The sequence below is a fragment of the Cynara cardunculus genome (assembly GCF_001531365.2).
Source record: "Cynara cardunculus var. scolymus isolate 2C chromosome LG 8, CcrdV1, whole genome shotgun sequence".
Classification (NCBI taxonomy): Eukaryota; Viridiplantae; Streptophyta; class Magnoliopsida; order Asterales; family Asteraceae; genus Cynara; species Cynara cardunculus.
The window spans coordinates 19,063,052-19,087,909 of NC_037535.1; the positions used below are offsets into that span (position 1 = coordinate 19,063,052).

Here is a 24,858-nt window from a genome sequence, read left to right on the forward strand (position 1 = left end):
AGGCACTACAAATCTCTTAAGAATAACAAATATTCAGATCCTATTTTCTTGAGAGATGTGGAAGAAAATGATAATTGGGTGGTTCCAACTGACGTTGAGCTCCCAAGAGTTTGAGGATGCGAAAGATTGTCTCCTTTGGTCAGATGTACGAGAAGCAATGAGAGGTAATGAACAAGTTGGGCCAAGTATATAAAGTAAAAAAGGAGCGCTATAGGGATGATGAGGATGATCACATTGGGGAAGGGGAAGAATGGGAAGCTAACCTAAACGAAGAATTGAACGTATTTGATGATATTGAGTCGGATGTTGCACCTATTGCTTGCGATTAGCTCGTTCATGAATACTTTTCTTATTTTGACAATGTGAAACTTGTTTAAATTGATATTTTGATGTTGAAAGTATATTTTTAATTAATGCATATAATATGTTATGTTACTTATGCATACATATATATATTGAATATACTGATGCAAAGCAACGGGATACATCTTCATTTTAATGTTTCGTTTTATTTTTTGTCTCTGTTGATATAATAAAGTTTATGTGCTTTTGAGAAAGATAATGTTTTTACTTTTGAATAAAAATAAATTTGTAGATATCATAAAAATTTGAAAAGGGCAAATTGCATGAAAAAGTAACGTACTTTAACTTGATTCCTATTTTGGATAACGTACTTTGGAACTTCCATTTTGGTACCTAATATGTAAAGTTTTAAATATTTAAGCACCCGAGTAACCGGTTGAAACATTAACCGGTTATCATGCTGATGTGGCAAGTGATTTGACTTACCTTTTGAATTTAAAATTCAATAAAATTTTATATTAAGTTAGATACCACATGACTCGCCACTATTTTTTGAACCGCTTTACCACCGCAATAACTGCTATTTCAAATCACAGTCCTGACCGTTATTTTGTATTTTGACTATACTTATGTCTCACAGAAAAACCCTGAATCTCAAATCTGTGTTGCTTAATGGTGAAAACTGGTTTCACCACCAAATTACACCTAAAGTTACCATAATATGCACCTCTTTTGAATCTAGACATGATGTTTTAGAACATTATGTGTCCAACTTTATTCAAGATGGGAAGATGCTCTTTGTATATACCAAAATGCCAAATTAACAGTGATTGAAATGTTGGTTTTACAAGAAAACAGGTTGCAACAGAGAGAATAAATGATGTGCAAAAGGCAGATCTTACCCACTAGAGTGAAGCTGATTCTTTTCCTCCAAGTGTCTGAATTATAGCTTCTAGAAGCTTAATCTCGTTATCCCGTTTCGAAATCTCAGCTTGCTTTGATCGCAATTCTTCCATGTGTAGTTCAAACACTTCTGCATACAAGAACAATGCAACATAATGGAAATGTTAACAAGGGTTGATGATGTTCGAGTGCACATAAAGATAACATCGAGGCTCGATGCACATATCATACAATACGGAGAAATCTAAACGTTTTGTCCTTTTTTAGAGGTAATAATCAGTTCCATTTGATATTTATGCAATCCTAGATGTTAGAACCTATGGATATCATTTATCTCTATCATCTTCTTCCTTTCTGGTCCTTCATTTCATGGGTCTTATCTTAATTTCTCATTAGATCAAGTAGAATTACATTTTCAATGCCCTCAAATTATGTTCTTATGAAAATGAAAGATGTTAAATCGCATAAATGGTTTGTTTTACTCACGTGTACTTCCTAGTTCCTCCTTTAGATACAAAATCAGAGGTGTGAGCTTACAGTTGATGACAATCTGACATTAACAACATGTAAACCAATGCCAAAGGGTCGTTGGCCTAGCGGAATGGGTTACTAGTAGAGCCCTGGGTTCAAACCTCACCAAAGATAAGGAGGGTGCATGAGTATTTGCCATATATATATATATATATATATATATATATATATATAAAGTAAACAAGCCCAGTAATATCCCACCAGAAGGTGGGGTCCCAGGGAGGTGCGATGTAGGCAGACTGGACCTTAGACCTCCACCCAAAAGAGTAGAGCGGTTGTTTCCGCAAAGACACCCGACTTATGTGTAGTATGCAAAAAAATGCGGAAAAATAACATAAGGAGAACAATTGAAAAACAAGAAAGACAATGCTAAAATTTGAAAAAATGAGTTAGAAGTATGCAACCAAAATAAAAATGACAACCGAAAAATATAACCAAGGTAGGATAGGAAGGACTACATACCCCTAGTCTAACCTAGGATCCAGGGGTCTAACTGCTGGCTCACGAACCTTGGTCTAACCTAGGATTCAGGAGTTTAACAATACGTAGGATCATCTAAACAATGTTTCTATTTGTTTTTGTTTAGAGAAGGTGGAGGGGAGGTGAAGTGCATACTTGTGGTGTTCTCCAGCTCCTTTGTGATTTCCTGTGCTCGTAATTCCGCAGCCTTTTGTCCTGCTTCAGCCTGACGTTTTTCTGTACGAGCATGAGCCGCAGCAGAAATGGCAGCATCCAGCTCCCTTTCTAAAGTCTCCACCCTTTGTTCAAGAACCTGCACCCAAAATAGTCATCTCAGAAAAAAGGTCCTTCTAGTAGTTCTTCAGTAACAACTCCACAATAAACACACATAAATAAAGAAAAATTTCGAGAGAAATATTTGTTTGTTCCCTAAATTATTAAGTAAAATACTTATTGGCCAAATTTAACTCTACCAGGAGATCTATTTGGGTACTGTATTTCATGTAACAGTCATTTTATGTCCATTTGTCCTATTTAACAACCAAAAAACTGATGCTAAAGCTTGATACATTTTCCTATAATGAGCATTAACATAGCAACGTCTTAATGATGAGCAGAAAAGCATCCCATGATCCTGGACAGATCTTACCTGGGATCACAAATCCCAAATTGTCTATGAAGAGAGGATCTAATTGTATTAGTATCTATAATTGATTTCTTCTGTGTAATACTAATCGATAGGGCCTCATTGGTAGATCAGGTATGATCACTGAACCACTACTCCACTAGCAAAATTATGTTTCGACTTTTAAAAGTCAAGAGAAAAAACATCAAAACTTGATATACTGTTGTCTTGAATTTAAAATATCCGATGCAGTGATTGTAAACGTCTACAAACTACTACTCAACATATTACCATCTCCATTGCTGTCATAAGTTCAATCAATATACATCTAATTTGAACAGTAGAATCTCAATAGTTAGCTCCAGAAGGTCTAAATTGTTGGAGTTCCACATCAACTAGTCACGGACCAACCCACCCCTATATGTAGTAATCTCCCTCCCTCTATAAGTACTCTCTTTTGAAGAGATTTTCGAAGGGATTCCACATACTCTCACACAGTATCAGAGCAAGCGTCTAGCACCTCTAGTGACTCGACATTCAATCTAGCCAAGGTGTAGGAATCTGATAACGACTACTCACAGACCAATCCACAACTATATTTATAGGAATCTCCCTCTCTCTATAAGGGCAGAGAGATTCAAAGGGATTCTGCATTTCCCTACACAATGTATCTATACTTTTGGAACAATGGGTAATACATGCCGTGAAGGAATCTACATTCCAGGATGACCAAAATTGATGGGAACTTATCATGGTAGTAGTGTTTTTCAGAATCCATAAACCCATTTCATAATATCATCAGCTATAGAATGCCCAAACTAAAACAGCTTTCTTATAATTATGTTAGGCCCTTTGTGGTTGCCCTATTGTAGAAGATGAGATCATCCAATTCCAGAGAAGAAATGTTCCCATCAGTAATATTCAGCCTTCCATGACAATGACAGAGCCCCAATTCAATCCAAACATGAAATTTCCCACCAAATTAGGTTAATTAAACTTGCATAAAAGAAGATACCATGTGGTTCAAAGTGATTGAAAGTTTAAATTCAGTCAACCAAATTGTCACACCAATACTAAGCTCAGCTGCAATCATATATCACAACACCGGTGGTTTAATCGACGAAATAACACTTAAATTTATCAAAAGCATAAAACCCACAAAAATCGAAGCTCAGATAATTCGATTATATTGAAATTCAACAAGCAAGTTGTTCTAATGAGGCAATGAATGATTCGAAAATACAGAAACAAACCTTAATATTACGGGCTTGATCGGAGGTTAAGGAAGCTTTGTTGAAAGTATCTTCATCCACGTAGACAGCTTTCTTGATGAGTATGTTCCCGAGGGAATCAAGATTGTTAGATATCTCGGAGAGATTGGCGATCGCAGCGCTCCATCTCTCGTTTCCTCTGCCTTGCTCTCTCTCCTCCATTAACATTCCCCTCTGTATTATTGTTTAACGCGCTCCATCACACTCCTCTTTTTACAAACATCCTCATTTTCTTCCCATTCTTTTCTTTTGGGTAATTTCCTTTTCTAATTTCAGGGCGTTTGGTATTGCTTATAAAAATAAATTATTGATTAATAAATATTGTATTTAAATAAATAATTTATATTGATGTTAAACTGATAATAAAAAAAATTTGAAAAGTTAAAGTTTTTTAATTTATAATAAGTTGATAAATGATTTTATAGAAAAACATAAGTTGTTTCAAATTAGCAATCTCAAACATCTCGTTAACAGTGAATTAGTAAAATTACATATTTGGTCTTTAGAGATTGATGAAAATTACAAAATTAGTCTTTGAACAATATTTATTATCGGGAAACCCTCAAGGTTTACATTTTGTTATGGATTTGGTTTCTCAGCTTAATAACCCTTTGTTGTCTAGGTTAAAATTGAGGATATTTTCGTCTTTTTGCTTGTTTCTACTATTTTAACTCGATGACCTTCAAATAGTAGAAGGTTGTCATACAAGGTCATTTAGCTAACAGTGTAGGTCATTGTAGAATGTCATTTAGCTAAATAACGGTAATCATATAGGTCATTTAGCTAAGTAGCTTTGGTTGGCATTGTTAAAGGTTGCCACTTATGGCTTTTACTTTGTCAGAAGAATATGAAAGAACCTACATCGTTGCCTTTCACTTTTGGCTTTCACTTTGTTGCTAGGGATAGATATGGTGACGTTGTTTATGCTTATATGGGGTAAGATTGAGAAAGCATTGGTTGTTTCTATACCTAGAATGAACAGGTAGTTTCTTATTATTCCAGAAGGTCTATAGGTTTATGTGGTAAGGACTCGTCATGTGGATCCTCTCCAGGGATTGTGAAGGTCACTTCGAAGGCTGAAAAACGGGGAGATGTTAAGGGCATGGTATAAAAGTTCAGGGTAAAATTGCTGGAGAAAGTAGTGACCAGAGTACCATGCATGTTCATTGCGCTATTAGATTGGATGAGAAATGGGCAAAAGGAATCATAAAAAACGTTATTAAAGAATTCTAGGGGAAGGGGAAGGATTTTAAGGAAATGGAAGTTTACGGGGAAGGAGAAGGTTCTGGGGAATGAAAAGTGTTGGTCTCAACCATTGGATTTGTAAATAATACAACTAGCATCTGATTCAACACTTTGAAAGAATTCTTATCATTTGTCTTGTAACATTCTTATCCGATAATAACATCATCGGATATGACTCAAAAGGATTAACATTCGAACCTTTAAAGTTTGTTAGGATCAAAGCTTTGGATCTTAGTCAAACATCGGATCTATAACTCAGATAAAATGTGAGATCAAATATTTGATTTGATCGGTCTCCACCTGAATTTGGAGAATCTGATTGACTTGTCATTCAAGTCCTTCTATCTTGATTTTTAAGAACCCACATTTTATTCTAAAATTAGTTTAAAAATCTGATACTCTTACTTCATAAATTATTCAATAGCTGGAATCTGATATATAACTTAGAATTTGGAATAAAAAAAGATAGGATTTTTCTTTGTAAAAGTCATGTAATTATCTTTATTGATCCAAAAACAAAAAACCTTCAACGATTAGAAAACTAGTTGAAGTAAGGTCAAGTTCGCCACTGAAGTAGATTGTTTGTCATATACCTAAAAGAAGATTAATACAAGATAAAGTCAAATAGTAGTCTGACAAATAATATCACTGGCAAGTTGGATTTGGAGTGAAAATTTGTCTAGCAAGTTTGGTTCACCAACTCTTCCAATAGTTATCCTAGTATAGGAACATACTCAACAAGTCAGCTAAAGTAAGTTTTAGAACACTATTTTATTAGTGTCATACTTCCTTTAATGTTCCCTCAGCATACAAAAGTATGGATAGGATAACAAGTGTCTATATCAACCACAAAGGTTGAAATGAATACTACAAGCATATATGGATCAACAAATCAGATGAATACACACGTTAAAGTTGGATAGTAACATTTAATGAAATGATTGTTATAAAAAGGCACCCTTGTCATACATTGCTACTCACCTGCTCTCATAGGACTTCAATGTGATAGTTTCTTAGGCAAAATCGGCATTAACATATAAAGAACTATCTTAGTCCTTCAGATCTGAAATAGTACATTATTCTCTCACTCTTTTCAGTGTTAGTAAATTTGTCTCCAGTTAGACTGTTTAGGATCACATGTCTTCCCTTCTTAATATCCGCAACAAATCTGTAATTCTTTATTTTAATACAAAATATATAACTAAAAGTGAAATTTTGTTATATCTGTATTCAATCCCCTTGCTACAAACACATTCTGTATAAGTAATTACATCCCAGGACCAACAAAAATGGACATTCAAGTGAAGGGTTAGACGGGACTAAAACGAATTTCAAATTTTGAGTTTGAGGGTTTTTGGTTGATTACGACAGTTTGGGCAGTTTACTCCTTCTCGTCGATGTAAGTTCTAGAAGAAGATTAACATGTTTATTCCTAAAGTAACTTTTATCTATCGAGCGATGGTCCTTCCATTCGACACCGTTGGATCACCAATGACGAGTCGACACCATAGGCCTTGTAATCAAGTTCCTTTATACCTTTGCACTCGATGACCAATCTTTGAATACCTAAGCTCCATAAGCCCATTAAAAAAAAACATTTAAAGTAGAATGCTAAACTAAAAGGACATTTTTTTTGGAAAAATTGGATGACACTCTTTTTAGCTGACAACTAAGTCTTACAAATTCTTAAAAATGGTCCATATGTTCCTACCACCTGACGACTGACTAATGGTGCATAAATACCAGACTAACGTGACTAGCCCAACTCGAAGCCACTCGATATTTAATTGAGTTGGAAAATCTTCAAAACTTAGTCAAAATTATAAAATTATATATTAAAGTTTCAACATGACGAACCCAACACGTACTTGGAACTTTGGTCTAAGGGGTTGTTTGTCAGTTGCTGAATGTTTTGGTACAAAATGATTAAGTAGTCAGAATGGTTAAGAGACTCTCATGATATAGTGCAAAATGAAATATAATTGTTTCATAATTATTTATAGCAAAATTAGAGTGTTGAATGGTTAAGAAATGTGCAAGATACAAAATCATTCAGAGGGTTCTAGAATCATTAAAAGACATATTTTTTTTCTCAAATAAGATTCATTTCTTAATAATTTAAATGCTGACTTTTAATGAAACTATTAAAAGGTAAACAAACAACTTTTAAGTTTGATTATATCTAAGGTCGTTTTGACTTATGTTTAATGTTTTATCTAAATTTTAGTGAGACGCTGTGTATAGTTGTAACTTGTACGGTATACCCCACGCTTCAGAAGGTTGTACGGTGTATCAATCAAAATCTCACCGCCTTCCTTGCTATATGAAAACAACAAAATTGGGGGAGTGTTGTTGTGTGAACAACAATACCATATGGAGGCGCAACCCTCCCGTAAGCGACCGCACGCCGACGACGACGGTGGTGGTGATGGCGATGCTGATGAATTTAATCGAAAACCTGCGTAAATATTTCTACCTTTCTCTCTCTACTTTTAGAGGAAGATTTGTTCTTGTTAGGGTTTGTATTCAACTAAATTTGATCTTCGGTTTGAGTTAATCCATTTATTTCGTCTTGTTTGGAAGGAAAACTCGTCCAGCCTAGCTACATTGAGTTATTCAAAATAAGATAGTTATGTGCCTAAATTTAGCTGCCGCACCCAATTCAGACACACCTGACACCCTAAGCCTGGAAATATTGACATCTTCCGTGTGTTGCAAAGGAAAAGGATGTTTGATTTGATATGGCGGCAGTATAAAAGAAACATGAAGCCTTTGCTTGGATTTGCTGGAATTTATAAGCAAATTAATGGGTGTTTGCATTGTTAGTTGATCCCCAGTGGGAACTTATGGTTGGTTCATTGGCGCTTAGTTACTGCTCGACTTACTCACTTGGGTAGCAGAGGGAGATTCTAAATAATTTGAACTTCTGCCTCCTGTTACAAATGCTTGTTCCTGGGATTAAGTTAACTAGACACTGTATGCATCATTTTTTTCTGTTTCATTAGGGATTTTGCTTAGTTTGTGGCGCTTGAATAATGTGTTTGCAGGGCAAAGAGGGTGAGGTTCCCAAAGGGAAAGAAGGTGAAGCCTGAAGATGAAGTGGTGGCGGCTATTGTACCCCCAGTTGCTGAAGATGAATCTAAAGAGTTGCAAGACACCCAGGTTGTAGCAAAAGCACGGTTGAAGCGCCGGCATCAGGATAAAGCTGAACTCATTAATGAAGAAAACGGGGATCTTCTTGATGTCGTAGCAGCTGCCGAAATGCAGTATGAGGTATTTCAATCTCTATTTTCTCTTTCATAGCTCTCATTAAATTATGTTTATGACTATATTTTCAAACCAGTGTATTATGTCGACAAGCAGCATATAATTCTAGATATGATAACTTTTAAGCAAACAAATAAACTGGAGGATAAACAAGCATACTAGTGTACTACCTGTACTTACCTCAACCATAAGGTGCAAATATTTTCAATTGAAAATTTGTCATTTTTATTACTGTAGTAAGAATAGTATCCTTGGTAGCCTTTTTTTCATCTGCATGTTAATATTCTTTAATACCCTTTGAAGTATACGCACGCCTTGTTTTTGCCAAGTCACAGCATGTCGTACGTGAACATGTCGATTTTCTAAATTTGATATTTGACACGAGTAGTAGTTGTGGAAGGCTGGAAGCTTTATCTATACAACAGGTAGGGGAAAACAGGGGCCTTAAGAATCCTACATAATGAGTAGTGTCTGGCTCAACAGGCAAATGTATTGATGTTTCCGGAAAGATGTCAATCTGAAATCTGTTCCCCGCAATTAGATGTTGCACATATAAAGCAAGAGAAAAACAATTAATTTTATATCTTGAAACTTGGTATCAGGAAATTTCTATTGAGGTGCTAAAATATGTTTTAGCTTTGAAGGTTTAGCCTCGATTTTTTTCTTTATTAACCTAGATATTCAACCCGCTATGCGACCCGACTAATCCCAGGGCGACCATCTGCTTTGTGGGTAGCCTGGAGTCACCGCATTTGAACCTCCATGGCCACAAGGGGATTTTTATTCCTCCTTGGATTTGAACCTGGGACCACCAGGCACTTTTGACCTTTGGAGCCAAGCTCAAACCAATCAGGCACCACTCTTGACTTGCTTTGCTTTACTTGAGTAGGTTTGCTAGATTGATATCCATGCATAACCTGAGTTGAGGTCATGAAATTGTCAATATTCTAAAATATCCTTGCTTAGGGCCACTTAGTCTGTTGCCTGGGTGTTAAGTGTCTCCTCACTGCTTAGATTAGCAACTAATAGTTCGATTAAGCATTTCAAAAATTGAAACAAAATGATCGAGCTAGGCAAGGATTAGTCGGGTTTACCTTATTGACTGATTAATGAACTAAATGGTTGGGTGGTTCTTAGCCACTTAGTCCTGTTAAAAAACTAATTTAGCTGGATTCAAGAAATATTACAACCCAAATTAAAATCAACTTCTATCTTTTGTAGCCCAATTACTTTAAGAGTAGATTAGCACAATCAAACATTGTCGCATCGTAAACTAAAATCAAAATAATTTTGTATCATAATATTTATGTTCATCCTTCATGAGGCTGAGCGAGGGAACAATACACTTATTCATTTAGAAAAGTAATTTATCAAAAAATTTAACCTCCATAGATTTCGATATTTTTATATCAAAATAAATGACTTAATGAAGTCAATCGGCCTTCTAGCTCTATTTAATGCCTTTTGGAACATTGAAAGTTATAAAAAAATCAACTTTCAGCTATCCAACTTAGCTCCAGTATTCTTGTCTCTAATCGAAAGAATTTAACCTTTTTAGGAATGTCTATGAAGCTAAAATGTTTCAAGTCGTATTTCTCATTTCTCAGTAGGCAATACTTGTTGCTGTTTATTTCAGTGGAACTGTAGCGACTGTAAGTGCTGTAATCGAGGGAGATATTACATGAAATGTATGTTTCTGTAGGCAATGTATACAGGGTGTCAATAGCAAGTTGTATCAAATGTTGTCATGACTCATGAGATAGCTACTCTAAGTGGCCTTTTGGTATCTTTGATTCCTAAATTTGGTTCTAAAGATGCTAATGGCTTTGTTTGCATATTGATATCGATGCATGGGAGGTTACAAATTGCTGACAGATTCTATCTAAAATTATAAGCTATTACACGTAGACCTTTATTCTTCAAAAGCTTTAACATATACCACATTTGCACCATGTAGATGAATCACTGTCCATGCACTGGACTAGGTGCAACTTCCATTGACATGGTCCCATGCTGATCAGATGAGTAAAATTTTTGTCAAGAAATTTTAGAGCTCTAGCACCATGTTGAGTTGACAAAGTTGTCAATGAATTCATTCTATTGAGGGGACTACCACTTTATCAAAATTAACCAAATGCAATGGATTTCAAATTCTACTTTGTTGATATTGTATCTACTTGAAGAACACCAATGATGGGTGGTTGCTTTGGCAGGATAACGAGACACTCGTTGATGATGGAATTCAGCTTGAACCTTTCAATCTCGAACAAGAAAGGAAAGAAGGATTTTTTGACAAGACAGGAAATTATGTTGAGTACGTTACTAATGACATCAAGGTACAGTATTATGATCATTGGTTGTCATTAAGTGAACTTCTTTCTTCTTACTCTCATTTCACTTAGTACTTTTGTAGGATGCATGGCTTGATAGCATTGATGCTGATCCAAATCTTGCAGAAAGACATTCTATGATTACAGATGATGTTGTTGAAGCTGCTGACCTTTCAAGTGAAGATATTGGAAATATTAAGAGAAGAATTGCCGATGTGCTTGAACCGGGGGAGACGGTAAGTTTGTGGTTATGACACAATCTTGCAACTATGTAGCTTTCATTCATGCCTTTGTGTACTGCTAATTTTAGTAGCTAGCATATACAGGAAATCTGGTATATTAATTGGTTTTCCGTCCCTCCGTTTATTTATCATCTTGACTTACAATTGTAGAATTTCTTGATGGATAAAATTTTGTATATTTTACTACTTGTCTAATATACACATAAGGTATCATATAATATGCTGTTATAAGGACATACATGTTATGATAAAGAATTGAATCACTTTGCACTGTACCGATCATCTTTTTATTTAATTGACGGTTAACTTGTTGCAGTTGCTCTATGCTAGAAGTTCATAATACTTTGAGATCACTTCTTGATTTTTATGTTTGTGCCCAATGTAGATATGAATCATGTCAATAGTGATAGTATCATTATGTCAACATGTCACTAGCTGTGAAGTTGTTTGTAACGATTTCTACCCTAGTAGATGAGTGGTAAAAATATGAGGTAGATGAATGCTGAAGAAAAAGGATAAAATGTGTTGTTTCTGTGTTGAAGAAGGGTGATATTTGTGGCTACTAATGAAAACGAATGCCCTTCCTATGGAATGACAAACACCTTCTTGGTGGATTGACTTCATTGAAGTTCTTTGATGCTTTCCAACCAAAGAATCTTTGTTCAATCCTTTAAAATCCACCCACTTCGTCCCTGCTTTGATCCCAACCCACCAGATGCAGTCTTAGTTACTATAATATGAACTCGCAAGGGCGGAAGCCAATCTAGACCTTGACTTAGGTCGTAGGATGAAAATGAAGAGGCAGTTATTTCTTTTTCCTAGATGCAAGATGAACAAAGAACCAAATGGGTCAGAGAAAGAAAGGAGAGAGTACTTTATCATACAATATCTGCCCTTTGCCAATCAAGGAACCCCCCTTGGAATGTGCCCTATAGAAGCACAACCTTTTCATAGAGGAAGATCTCCTTCCCTCCCTTCCTTACCAACATTAGCTGTATCGGTGGATATAACAAAGTTATCTATTTATGGGTGTTAGAGATTAATCACAGCTGTAAATTAGGTCAGCATAAAATAGTTTTCTAATTTTTATAGATTAAATTCATTTAAAGATTAGTTTCCTATTAGTTAAGAAACAAATTGTGTATTTGAACATAACTCAATATACTTTAAAAAGAAGCAGAAATTTTTAAATTTTATCAGAAAAGCTAAACATAAATGGTTCCGCAGCGGTACCTTTATTAAAATCTACAATTTTTATACCATTTAGAATTTTGAAACAATTTCTACTCGCAACAAAGGATATCCTTAAATATAGGAATCCTATATGATATAAGATAATGTATTACCTTCTACCACTTGTTTTTTTTCCTTTAGTGGAGCCTGGATACTAAAATTTAGTAGTCCAACTGAGCCAACCATAAATTAGAATTAGAATTCATAATAGTGATTAGAAATTTGGAATCCTCCCCCCAACAAAAAAACCAAAAAAGGGATCTAATTTCACTTCATTACCAATTTTTTGCTGCAGCAATCTCATATATATTGTATATACTCTTTCCAGGTCTTGCAAGCTTTAAGAAGGCTGAAAGGAAGTTCAAATAGTAGGAAGGAAAAGATGTCAGCTGAAACAAAAGTTGTGTTTGATCAATTAACTGAAGATGCCATGAAACTGATGGAGGATGGCGACTACAGTTGAGACTATCTTCTTTTAACATCTATTTTAGAATCTCATATGATGGATGTTAGCGTTCTGAATTTGTGTAATCATTTGTTGCTGCAGACGTGTATGATGAAAAACAGGAGGTCTTTCAGAGGGAAGCAGGTTCGAACTCTACCTATGGCCAGCTCTATTTCTTTTTGGCTGTCATGAAGATTCCTGCTGAACAATATTTATGGATGAATATAATATTTATGTTTTAATTATTGGAATGTTGTTAGCATTTAGCAGTACTCTCATTTTTAATCAACTTTTTTCCGTCTTCAGAGGGATTTGAAAAGCTAGCACAGGCTAGAGGAGCGGGCACCTCTTCAAGTTCAGGAAACAAGCAACCCGATTCTTCTGGGACTGCTGACTTCATTCTCAATGGAATACAAGGAGCAGATAATACTTCAAACAATGAGGATGATTTTGACATGTTTGCTGAAAATGATGATGGAAATGCTACTGTCGATCCATTGGCTGGTAAGGAGATATGTTATCTGGTGGAGATTAAATGTAATGATTTAGCTTTCAAAATATTTTCTATTCCTTGGATTGTTACATTATAGCACCTCGAATTTGTTTTTCATTGTAGGTACTGGGCCTACACAAAACGATTATGTATTTGATGAATCTTCGGGGTATGCATCTGTGTGTGCGTATATTTATATATATGCGTGGACAATATCTATGTTTTTTGCGTGTTTGCCTATGAGGAACCATGAAATGCTCCACAACTTTTGATACATCACATTTTAATAGTCTATGTTGGATCCTGTTGCAGTTTTTTCGAGATCCTAAGTACACCAGTATGGTCAGGAACGTCAGAATACTGTGTGCCCACCCTGTAGCCTATTGCTCCTCTCCCACAAATGTTTCAAAATATTCATCTGTTATTTATTTGTCTGATATGTACAACAAAAGATCTATTTGTGCAGCTTTAGCCTTTTTTTTCTTTCTAGATGCACCAAAATTCTTCCAACATGGGGTTTTATAGTCTTGAAGGATTTTTAGGCAGAAAAAAGGAGCTACAATCTCTTATAGGGCTTTTGTGGGGGTGATGTTAATCGAATTTGAAGATATCATCTATGATCTACTAACGGATTTTTAACGCTGCACAACATTATCTCTTGCATCACATACTCGTTTGCTTTCTTTGTTTTTCTGTCAGTTTGTTTGACTTGGGGTTGTTTATTTACCTCTTAATAGTTCCATTAAGAGGTAACATCTGAATCGTTAAGAGGTGAATCTTGTATGGCAAAAGAAAAGTCTACCTCTTAATGGTTCTAAAATCCTCTGAATGATTTTGCATCATGGGTATTCCTTAACCATTCAGCGCCCTAATTTCATTGTAAATAATTACCAAACAATTATATTTTATTTTGCACTATATCATGAAAGCCTCTTAATCATTCTGCACTAAACCATTCAGCAACTACTAAACATTACTCCATTATTTTAATTTTCCAGGTACTACTACAGCAGTAGTTTGGGGTATTACTATGACCCCTCTTCAGCACTATATTGCAATGCAGCCTCTGGACAGTGGTAAGATACACTTTTCGTGCATGCTATATCTTTTGGTAGTTTGTCAAGCATTTAAAGTTTCATTATCAATTATTAGACTCCATGTAAACCTCAAAAAAGCTGGAAAAACACAGATGAGGGAATTGATCATCCAAATAAACAAGACTATGAAGATTCATATGCTACGTTATTATATTCATGCTGTTCCAATTTAATTGTTTTGAATTCAAGCCTAGATCAAGGTTTTTCCTGTGAATGTCCTGTCACTGGTTCGTCTTATATAGGGTCGTATTAAATTTCATTTTACTCCTGTGTCGTGCCATATTATTTTTTATAAAGATGATTACTTGCAATCTCTTTAGTTGTTTCTTTAAAGAAGAAGTTAGTTTTCCTGCTGGTTTTCCGGGTTGATATGGAACGTGGTCGACTTTACTTTTATAGGGCGGATTGGGTCTTCAGTAAACAGGCTATTTTGGTTAAGAGACTTGGTGATGGTTAATTCCTGAGCCAAGTTATTTTTGACCGAAACCAATCCATTAGTAGGTCCTGTTGCCGAAATAGACAAACATTAGGCACTTCCTCTTATCTTCTGCTCCAATATATAATTCAATAACTTGGTACGGATGGTCCCGAGTTAACTCAGAGACAACCCACCTATCTACAACTAATGTCAACGAGCTGTAACGAATAGACCAAGCTATAATGATTAAAAAAATAAAATTTACATGTATTGACTTATTCACGATGGTAGTCATGTTAAAGAAGAATTAGTTCGTCTATAGAACTTCATAATAAAAGTATACGTATTTGGTTATATCAATACATTACAGTTTCTTTCTATTAGAAAATTTTACACTTCAAGAAGTTCCTTTTTACGTCCATATAACATTCATCGATTCATTGTTCCATACTTCCTTTGTATTGATTCACATGTGAATGCTTTTGATCCGCAGATTTGTTTATGCTGGTTTGTTCTATAAACCAAACCAGTAAATTCTACACAAAGTAGGGTGTAGGAAGGGTAAAATGTATGCCGACCTTTCATTGGTTAAAAAGACTGTTTAATGCTAGTTTGTTCTCAAGTGGCTATATATAGAAACTTACCTCTAGATTATCGTTTAAACTTCCGTAATTTGCGTTCTAATCTTGTTTCTTTCACTCAAAATTCTGAAATTTGACCGGATACACGATAACGAAGGAAGTTATATATTTGTTTTCTAATGGCTTCATCTTTTATCAGGTATTCATATAACCAAGAAACCGGGGCCTACGATGAGTTACCGGCAGGAGAAGCAAACACAAACTAGTAGGTGTAGTCTCTTTCTCATATCTTGTACAAAGTAAAGAGGAGACATGTAATGTAAGCTTAACTTAAGCAGATTTGATTTTTCAAATTCACTTTTTAGGCTCCTTGTACTTTTTACTGCAAAATTATATGAAATAGTTACCCTATTAGACTCACCGTTTAATCCCAGTCGGTTATTGTTTTACACCGTTTCGTGAACGATATTGGGATTATTGTTTTACACTATTTTGTGAACGATCAGCTGACCTCGTTAAATTGATGTATGCTTCAACTGTGTCCGTAGCATGTTACATCGAAATAATATGGTATTAAGAGTTTTATACGCATACCGGCATACCTTATATCCAATTTGATATATACCTCCTCCGTATGTGAACCTTGAGTAAGATATAGGATTTAAGATCTCCATCTCCATCTTCGGTGTCGTTTACCAAACATTTACCCGGTAAGTGCTTATCGGTAAAATTCGACATTATTATTTACTTATAAGGTAAGATTTTAGTCCACCAAAATGACATCGTATACAACAATTTACCTAGCAAGCGCTTACCGTGGTAAGAGTCGTTGCCCTCACTTACCGGGTAAGGCTCTTGGTACTTATCATATTCATCCGGTAAGGTAATGTGACGGATAAGCGTTTAGTAAACGGCCCCTTCATCCTCATTCTCATTGTTTGTGTTTACGATCATTATAATATGCAAAACGATGGAATTATAATTACACCCCAACTTCTTTACGAAACCGAAAATATTGTTTCGTGACTTTCCTTCTAGACGAGTTTTTCATGGTAAAGTAGTCTTTGGCCTTTTCTGATCAACGTCCATTCAACCGAGTATTTAACATTATATCTTTGACCTCTGCCGAGTACCTCTCCATTAGTGTATGGTGTACCCAACGTCAACAAGATAGTAATTACTTTTGTTCACTTTTAAACCATTTTCTTGGCACTACGAACTATTCGATGGTTCTATGTCTTTTACAATGGAATGGGAGAAAGTAATGTATGCAGGTGAAAGAATTCTTAAAGATTTTATAGGTTTAATTTGACATAGGTGATATAATAATTTACCAATCTTGTTTTATCTTCCTGATTTTTGTTCCATCTATTTTGATAGGACAATAAAAGTATAATTTTGTGCCACTAAGTCATGTCCCAGACCAACTGCCACACCAATCATGGAACAACAACTTTTTGTTCTACTATGTATCTTATCCCAATCTAAAGAACTGTATATCATGTGAACAAGCAAAAATCACATTTTGTTATTTTCACCCTTCCGATTTGGATTTCAGTAGCTAGGTTATGTTTTCCTTCTTCCTTTTTTTCACTCCAGAATATCCCCATGACCGAACTATCTATGCGACACGAGAGCAAGGAACTAGTCTAATAGTAATTGATATACCTTGAACCATTTCCATCTATCATTTTCGACTTCTTAAATAGTAATTCTTATTCCAATCTCACTAGACACTTGTACACTATTGAAATGTTTATCGATTGTCTCCCCTACCAACACTAAGCCGTTTACCAAACGCTTATCCAGGTAAGCGCTTACCAAGTTACATTCCTTACTGAATCAATATAACAAAGATCAAGAATCTTATCTGGTAACAGTGAAGGTAAGGACTGAGAGTCTTATCCGGTAAGTGACGGCAACAACTCTTACCACGGTTAGCACTTACCAAGTTAATTGTTGCATACGATATCGTTTTAGTGAACTAAAATCTTACCCGGTAAGTAATTGATAGTTTTAAATTTTGCCGGTAAATACTTACCCAAGTAAGTGTTGGTAAACAGCCCCTACGCCACTTGAAGTTTTCACATGATGAGGAGATATACAAGAAAATGGCACTTGGGAGACAAGTCCATTTAGTGCAGAAAAACAACATCAACAACTTGTCTTGTTTTGAGGTTAGTTGATTCTGATTTCTTAAATTCAAATAATACTCCACTATCTATACTATATTATAAAGTATTTAATAAAAAAAACTTTTAAAAACCATTCTTTTACATAAAGTACTATGTATTAATGTATACTAAAAGTTTAAAATTACAAATAAATTATGTGTAAGTATAACTTAGTAAACTTCCATTTTATAAATATAATCAAATACAAGATAAATTTTTTATTTAATATATCAAAAATCTAAAATATAATTAAAATAATCATTGAATTTAAAAGAAATCATCATCTTTATAAAATTATATTGTTAAAACAAAACTAAATTACTTTGCTATTATTCTTAAATTAAATTATAATAAAAAAATGAATTAAAAAAATTATACAAAAAAACAAGAGCTTTTAAATAATTAATTTAATATTAATATCAATATATTTTTCAAATTTTATGATATCACAAATTTATTTTTATTCAAAAATAAAAACATTATAACAAATAAAGATGTATCTTGCTACATTGCACGTACACCCTCTTAGTTATAGTATTAAAGGCATAAATTTGGTTTTCCACTAGCTTAATCTTATTGCAACAACAGGTGACCATTTTTTTGCACACAAAAATCCCTAGTTCACATAGCATTGAAGACCTTAGATTTACACTACAATTTCTGCCATCAACAGACGACATCCAACCATTAGTTTGGGTTATGTTTCTTACAGCCCATTATATGTTATTAAGCCAATGTTTGTTAATAAACTAAGAGGAAACGATGGAATGCTCATCTCCAGACTCTTTTCTTCATCACATATCATCAATCTTTTAGCATTTATATTTCAAGTCACATATGACATGAATACCAGACCCAAATTGTCAACAATACTCCTCAACCATCCCTGTTTCGCAATCAGAAACTCGACTTAAAACTATGATCATCAGGACTTTTGTGTACCAGAAACACAACCTGGCTACTTTCTACAACCTAATAACACATGGTGAACCAAAGGGCCTTTGGCCTAACGTATCATAGCCCTTGGCCTCCTAGGAGGTCAGGGGTTCAAATCTAACCAAAGGTGAGGAATGTATCTATTTGTTGCATTTGCCGTATATAAATATTATATACTTCAAAAAAAAGAGCACATGGTACGTTTATTTTAAATGCAAACCCATCCGTCCTGGTCTCCTCTGTGTTACCAATGAGCTGTTTAGCAAAATCAATGCACATACAGACATATTCTCCGTCCACCAGTCTGAGTATTATATACCAGAAGAATAAAACATGCATATATATGTTTCGCTCTTACATATGATTATATACCAGAAAGAGACGATATGACAGCTTAAGCTCGAGATGTTCAATGATTCGCAATTGCAGCCGTGCATAGGATAAACTTCAAATCATCAGATGTGATGTTAACTAAGGCAGCAGGCAAGGACTTGGTTCGACCATGCAACCACAAGATCTACCACCTCACCTTCAAACATACACATCACCCACTATATAACTTACTAGGATAGGATAGGATCTGAAATCAGCTACGACTTCACAGCAACAGTCACGAACACTGGTGCTACAACTTAGGAGGAGCAAGATGCAACAAATAATAATATGTTATGCACAAAAACAAAATTAGAAACAAATACGAGCATTTGTTACCCTGTCCTGTGAGCGGCAAATTTAGGACAAGCATCAGCTACACACTCTTTCTGCCCACTTTTGTATGACAAATACCCAATTAACAGGTGAAGTGTGAAAGGGCATAAAGGAAAAGAGCAGGCCCATGAGAAACTTACCACCAGGACTGTAACTCATGTAAAAATCAACCTCACCCCCTGCTGCTGCAAACAGCATTCTCTCAAATAATCTACAGACTATACACAGCATCAACAGGTCACAATATCATCATCACAGCCATCGGCCCCAATCTATCTTTTCTCGATCATAACTATAAAATCCAGTGTGTGTCATGTCAAGTTAGTACAAACACCACAAAAACTAACTAAATGATTTTTTGAGTCAAAGAATAAAGGGAACAAGAGTAAGAAACAGATGGTCATCAGCTTCAACAAAAACAAGTTCAGGGAAGTTAATAGCAAACACTATCATTCACAAAGTCGAATCCAAACCAGTCATACCATATTTACTGGTAGCAAGCAACCTACATATTACTGTGTTCATAAACCAGTCAAACTGATGATACTAAAATCATGGAGGGATCCAGTCCTACCAAAACTACTAGGAAAGACATCGCTGAACAGCATCAAGATGGCAACAAGAGAGATCAATTCAGAATTCCAGCTCATGTGATTAACAGTCACTCCTGCAGGAAACCCAAATGAGAATAAGAGAACCTCTATCAAAGAATAATTTGTAATTACTTAGTTTAGTTCAGAAACTCACCTCATCAGGACTACGTGGTGAAGGACTACTAGAATCAAGATGGCGACCATTTGGTGAAAGACTACGGCTTGGTGATCGGCTGCGGCTATCAGGGCTTCTACCCCTAGGAGGGGTCCTGCGAGGTGACAAGCTCCTTCGAGGACTAGCACTGCATCAAGGGCAAGTTATAACTCCAGAAGTATAACTGAAAAAACAAGAAAAACAAGCAAAAGAAATCCAATATCCTGAATATGTGAAATTGGCAACCTTTCCATAGAGAGACTCCTGCTCCAACGCTCATCATCATAATGTCCCCTACCACGACTTCTATCATAGTCTGGACTATAGCTACGACTCCTGCTTCTATAGCGATAACCTCGTTCCCTGCCATGGTACCTATCATACCTATTCCTGCTCCTGCTGCGACTTCTCCTCCTATAATCCCTGTCGTGATAATGATCATCACGATATCTGGAGCTGAAAGTTGCATCATAAGAAGATTTGCATTAAGGCGTGGAAAATACAAACAGTCACATTAAAATCAATAATTTCATTGATAATGTAAAGCACTATCCCCAAGTCAATGATCAGAATCAAGGGCCACTGAAAATAATAGGGCAGAAATAGACTTTGAGAGGAGACTGCAAACATCCTTGGAAAACAAGAATACTTGATATAGTTCAATATATATATATAAAGAAAGTGGTTTCAATCATCAATCATCATGCATGATGGTTTCAGAAACGGTGCAACTATATTTCCATTGGCTGTGATGAGAGCAAATCAAATAGAATATGGTGCAATACTACAACAATAGCAGCATTAATTTTTGTAAGAAAAACATATCCCCCATGCTTACTTATTTTGACATTAATGTTTTATGTAACAGCACAAGATTACCATCTACACCTACTGATGTTCATAATATAGATTAAAGAACCTTCTTCGAGGACTACGACTTCTTGACCTGCCTCGGCTCCTCGGAGACTTCTCAATGATCCTTCCTCTGTGACTGCAAACATACAAGCACAAAAATGAGACAGAGAAATTCTCAAATAGAAATGGTGATAAAAAAAAAACAGTAGGTTGATATAAATCCAACGAAGGTTGTTGACTAGACTAAATAAATAAATAAAAATTGCAAGAAACAAAGTTTTGAATCTCCTTCAATCTTCGCCAACTTTTTCCATTTTGGTAGCAAACCACAATATTAACTATAAGAAAACAATAGGAACCTCAAATGCAGAAGATAATACCAGAACATATGAAACCTACAAACTTACATCCTTTCAGCATTGGGTCCATATTTTGCAAATTGAACAGTAATTTCTCGACCATCAACTTCTCTTCCTGAGAAGAATATCAAAGACACAACTGATTACAAAAAGACTCCAGAATGACTTCTGACATTCTATAGCTAGTAGTACTGTGTAAGTTCAACATATCATATAACATAAATATCAACAGAAGCCAAAAAGCTACTTCAAGCATATGCCATATATAAGACCAAATAAAGAAAATAATGATTACCATCAAGCCTATCTACTGCCTTCTGTGCTTCATCTGCATACTTGTACCGGACAAATGCAAACCCACGCGAATCACCAGTCCTGATGCAAATAAACAATCATTCCAAAAATGTAAAACTAAAATAAAGACGCATGTTTAAGGACTAGCCTTGCCCAACCCGTGTCTAAAAGCTTTATAAGCAATCCATAGGAATCCGACACAAATCATTTGGACCAAATATTCAAAATTATATCGCAAAATATACTATGAATCTCGATTCCGTCGTTAGTATGAATATAATAAACATAAATACTCATCGTGATAGTTTTAAGGTTCGGAAAAACGACAAAGTTCCAATCATTCCATCAACTTTTCCATGAATAAGAGACCCTATAAAATCAACATAATACAAGCAGAAGGCAGAGAAATACAACAGACCTTCGATCTTTGGGAATGAAGATATCAACAACCTTTCCGTACTTATCAAAAAGCGGGAACAAATCGTCGGCCGTCGTCCCTGTACATACACATACTTGATCATTCCAAACACCAACAATCCTTTGTTTCTTAATCACTAAGATCGACAAAAGCACGCCTATAAAATTATAACGCCGGTAGCAACAAATAACATCAAAGCAAAAGATGAAGATCGAGATACTCACGGAAACTAATATTGAGGATGAGGAGAGAGTAGGTGTCTGAAATATCCGGCGGACCTGATCTGCCAAAGTGAGACATCGTTTCTTTCGCTCTTACAAACTACAAAATCGAGGCGATTGATTTGATCGATCGACGATAAAAAAAACGTTTGGGGATTTTCAGAGAGCTAGGGTTCGTGAGAATTGTTTGAAGTAGTGCGTTTCATCGTGCCATTCTTGAGAAGCTTCCGGAACACAAAAAATATGGTGGTACGGAATCAGAATGATAGTATATTTACAGATGACGTCAAGTGTCTCTCTCCGCGTCTCCCGTCGTTTGCCGATTGTGGGCCTTATTGATCTTGGGCCCAAATTGATGGGATATGGGCCTTTATATAAAAAATTATTGTAAAAAAAATTGTGAAATAACAATTACTTTTATAAATTTTTTTATTATATTTTTTTTATTATAGTAATGCAATTTTAAAATATTTTTTATTAAGATATCATACTTTAAAAAATTTATCTGTTATACTTAAGGTTTTTTGTCGCCTCATCATCCACATAGGCCGTTTACATGTACGATTATATTGACATGACATTTCTTATTATAACATCGTACTTTCAAAATTACTTTATTATAACATCATCAATTTTTATTAAAACATTGTACTTTTAATTTTAGTATTTTTATCATTTAAATATTGTAAATTCAATCAAATATGCTTACTAAAAATTATAATATCAGAAATTAAACATGTTTACGAAAGATCACTATTTCACGAATATAACTATTCATAAAAAACCATTTGTTCATCGAGTTCATCGTAAATTTCATGGCTTACTTTGTAATGCCAAAAACTAAACAAGTAGAATATTTTTTTTCAAAAAAAAAAAAAAAACCATGAAAGTAAGTCATGAAGTTTACACGATATGAATAAGATGGGTTCTTTTATGAAAAGATGTTTCATTTGTTTAGTTTTTAACATTGCAAAGTAAGCCATGAAATTCACGACGAACTCGATGAACGAGGTTTTTATAAATATTTTCATTTGTGAAATATTGATCTTATGTAAACATGTTTAATTTCTGATATTATAATTTTTAGTAAACATATTTGATTAAATTTACAATGTTTAAATGATAAAAATATAAAAAAAAATTAAAAGTATAATGATGTAATAGAAATTTGTGATGTTTTATAAAGTAATTTTGAAAGTACAGTGCTATAATAAGAAATGTCATGTCAGCACTATCGTACATGTGGATAGCCTATATGAACGATTAGGTGACAAAGAAACCTAGTATAATGGGTACATTTAGTTTAAAAAGTTACCCGATGCTATAACGGGTAATTTTTTAAAGTACGATGCCCTAAAAACATTTTGAAAGTACATTATTATAATAAGAAAAACTAAAAATAGAATGCTATAATAAGAAAATTTGTAAAAACAGTTTGTTATTTCACGTATTTTACCCATTAATGATTTAAATAACAATTACATATAACATAAACAACAATAGAATTGGTCAACTTTATACATTCTAATAAGTTAGTAATTTTTCAAAAATTATAAATTAATTTTTCAAAAATTATAATTAATAATTAAATTAAATTTATTAAAATTATTTAACACAACTTTATTTTATATGAAACAAAATAAATACAATTTTAATTTTTATAATTTACATAAACATTATTAAAATTGTTATATTTGCTATATCTAATAATCATCGTTCAGATTGTTTTAGTATAAAAAATAGAATATATTTTCCTTTATTATTTAATGAAATATGTCAAGTACAGGTACCCAACTTGCCAAAAATATAAGAAATCGATTATAGATCTATGAATTTAGATCTTCAAGATAAACATTTGTTAACATTTTATTATGTTAACCCTAGATTATCTTTCTCAAATACAAGGGTAAGCAGTTACTTTTTAAAAAAATTGTCAAATTCATAAAGATTTAATCCTACAGTGATACCCCGGGAAAATAATATAAAAAACTACAAAATTATTGGTGAATATTTTGATGGAATAAATTTCCTTCTAATAAATATACTAATAGATACAAGAGCAAATAGATATATCTTGGTACGATTTTGGTACCATAACTTCAATATATCTTAATACTCCCGATTTTCCTGAAATTTCAGAATTACCCCCATTGGGTAATGATGGGTGATAAATATTTTTATCTTAATAACCCAATGATTACCCCAAAAGATATTTTGGTTCTTAAATTTTTATCCGCAGGACCAAACTTTTTTGAAGAATATAAATATCCAACTTATCATTTTGTCCAACTGGTAAAATTTAAAGCTTTTTCAATTTCTATAACTAATAAAAAAAGATACATTCATCAGTAATGATCTCCCCAACAAAATCAACACCTAGATCAATGGAGAATTATCTGAGAACAAATATAGATTCATTAGATAAATGGATCATTAAATCAAGCTCACAAACCCAGTTCAAGATATGTCAATTCCAATGACATAATAAAGACAGATATCCATTATTTCATAAACTATTTCAATTAACTTTTTAATAAACTATTTTATATCCATTCAAATATATATTTAAATATAAGTTAATTTATGTTTGTTAAACGATATAATAAAAAAAACACCGACTAAAAATGAAAATATACAAGAAAATTACACACCGTGCAAAGTGACGTGGATATGAACGACAAATCTTAATCGATTCATTACCAA

The 24,858-nt window shown here is 34.2% G+C and overlaps 3 protein-coding genes across 6 annotated transcripts; 1 reads left to right on the plus strand and 2 right to left on the minus strand.

Annotated features, from left to right (window-relative positions):
• Positions 1-1,053: 1,053 nt before the first annotated feature.
• On the minus strand, positions 1,054-4,336 carry LOC112517039. Its single transcript, XM_025124337.1, has 3 exons — positions 4,075-4,336; positions 2,353-2,509; positions 1,054-1,336 (listed from the first exon to the last, which is right to left on the minus strand). The coding sequence occupies exons 1-3, from the start codon at positions 4,258-4,260 to the stop codon at positions 1,209-1,211; spliced, it is 471 nt and encodes a 156-aa protein (XP_024980105.1). The 5' UTR covers positions 4,261-4,336; the 3' UTR covers positions 1,054-1,208.
• A 3,354-nt stretch (positions 4,337-7,690) lies between these two features.
• LOC112516742 (CD2 antigen cytoplasmic tail-binding protein 2) lies at positions 7,691-16,006 on the plus strand. Its single transcript, XM_025123956.1, has 10 exons — positions 7,691-7,799; positions 8,385-8,610; positions 10,818-10,940; positions 11,018-11,170; positions 12,738-12,867; positions 12,957-12,998; positions 13,161-13,358; positions 13,471-13,516; positions 14,346-14,423; positions 15,643-16,006. Exons 1-10 carry the CDS (start codon positions 7,711-7,713, stop codon positions 15,707-15,709), a joined length of 1,152 nt encoding a protein of 383 aa, XP_024979724.1. The 5' UTR covers positions 7,691-7,710; the 3' UTR covers positions 15,710-16,006.
• Positions 16,007-18,906: 2,900 nt separating this feature from the next.
• LOC112517351 (serine/arginine-rich splicing factor SC35-like) lies at positions 18,907-22,377 on the minus strand. Of its 4 annotated transcripts, XR_003069659.1 has the most exons (10): positions 22,159-22,377; positions 21,935-22,013; positions 21,518-21,597; positions 21,271-21,337; positions 20,928-20,999; positions 20,255-20,464; positions 20,009-20,156; positions 19,836-19,928; positions 19,402-19,553; positions 18,907-19,321 (listed from the first exon to the last, which is right to left on the minus strand). XR_003069659.1 is itself a non-coding variant. In XM_025124754.1 (8 exons), exons 1-8 carry the CDS (start codon positions 22,232-22,234, stop codon positions 19,923-19,925), a joined length of 705 nt encoding a protein of 234 aa, XP_024980522.1. In that variant the 5' UTR covers positions 22,235-22,377; the 3' UTR covers positions 19,636-19,922. The 4 variants fall into 4 exon arrangements, 2 of the variants coding, with proteins under 2 accessions (XP_024980522.1, XP_024980521.1); XR_003069658.1 differs by having other exon boundaries at positions 18,907-19,553; XM_025124754.1 differs by lacking the exons at positions 18,907-19,321; positions 19,402-19,553 and having other exon boundaries at positions 19,636-19,928; positions 20,255-20,431.
• Between the last annotated feature and the right edge of the window lie 2,481 nt (positions 22,378-24,858).

Coding starts and splice junctions, on each gene's coding strand:
- LOC112516742 (XM_025123956.1), top strand. CDS start 7,711: ATGGAGGCGCAACCCTCCCGTAAGCGACCGCACGCCGACGACGACGGT. Junction 10,941..11,017: donor ACGTTACTAATGACATCAAG/GTACAGTATTAT, acceptor GTACTTTTGTAG/GATGCATGGCTTGATAGCAT. Junction 11,171..12,737: donor TGCTTGAACCGGGGGAGACG/GTAAGTTTGTGG, acceptor TACTCTTTCCAG/GTCTTGCAAGCTTTAAGAAG.
- LOC112517039 (XM_025124337.1), bottom strand. CDS start 4,260: ATGTTAATGGAGGAGAGAGAGCAAGGCAGAGGAAACGAGAGATGGAGC. Junction 2,510..4,074: donor ATCAAGCCCGTAATATTAAG/GTTTGTTTCTGT, acceptor TTTTGGGTGCAG/GTTCTTGAACAAAGGGTGGA. Junction 1,337..2,352: donor GGAGCTGGAGAACACCACAA/GTATGCACTTCA, acceptor TCTTGTATGCAG/AAGTGTTTGAACTACACATG.
- LOC112517351 (XM_025124753.1), bottom strand. CDS start 22,234: ATGTCTCACTTTGGCAGATCAGGTCCGCCGGATATTTCAGACACCTAC. Junction 21,000..21,270: donor GGACCCAATGCTGAAAGGAT/GTAAGTTTGTAG, acceptor GTATGTTTGCAG/TCACAGAGGAAGGATCATTG. Junction 20,157..20,254: donor AGGAGTCTCTCTATGGAAAG/GTTGCCAATTTC, acceptor CCCTTGATGCAG/TGCTAGTCCTCGAAGGAGCT.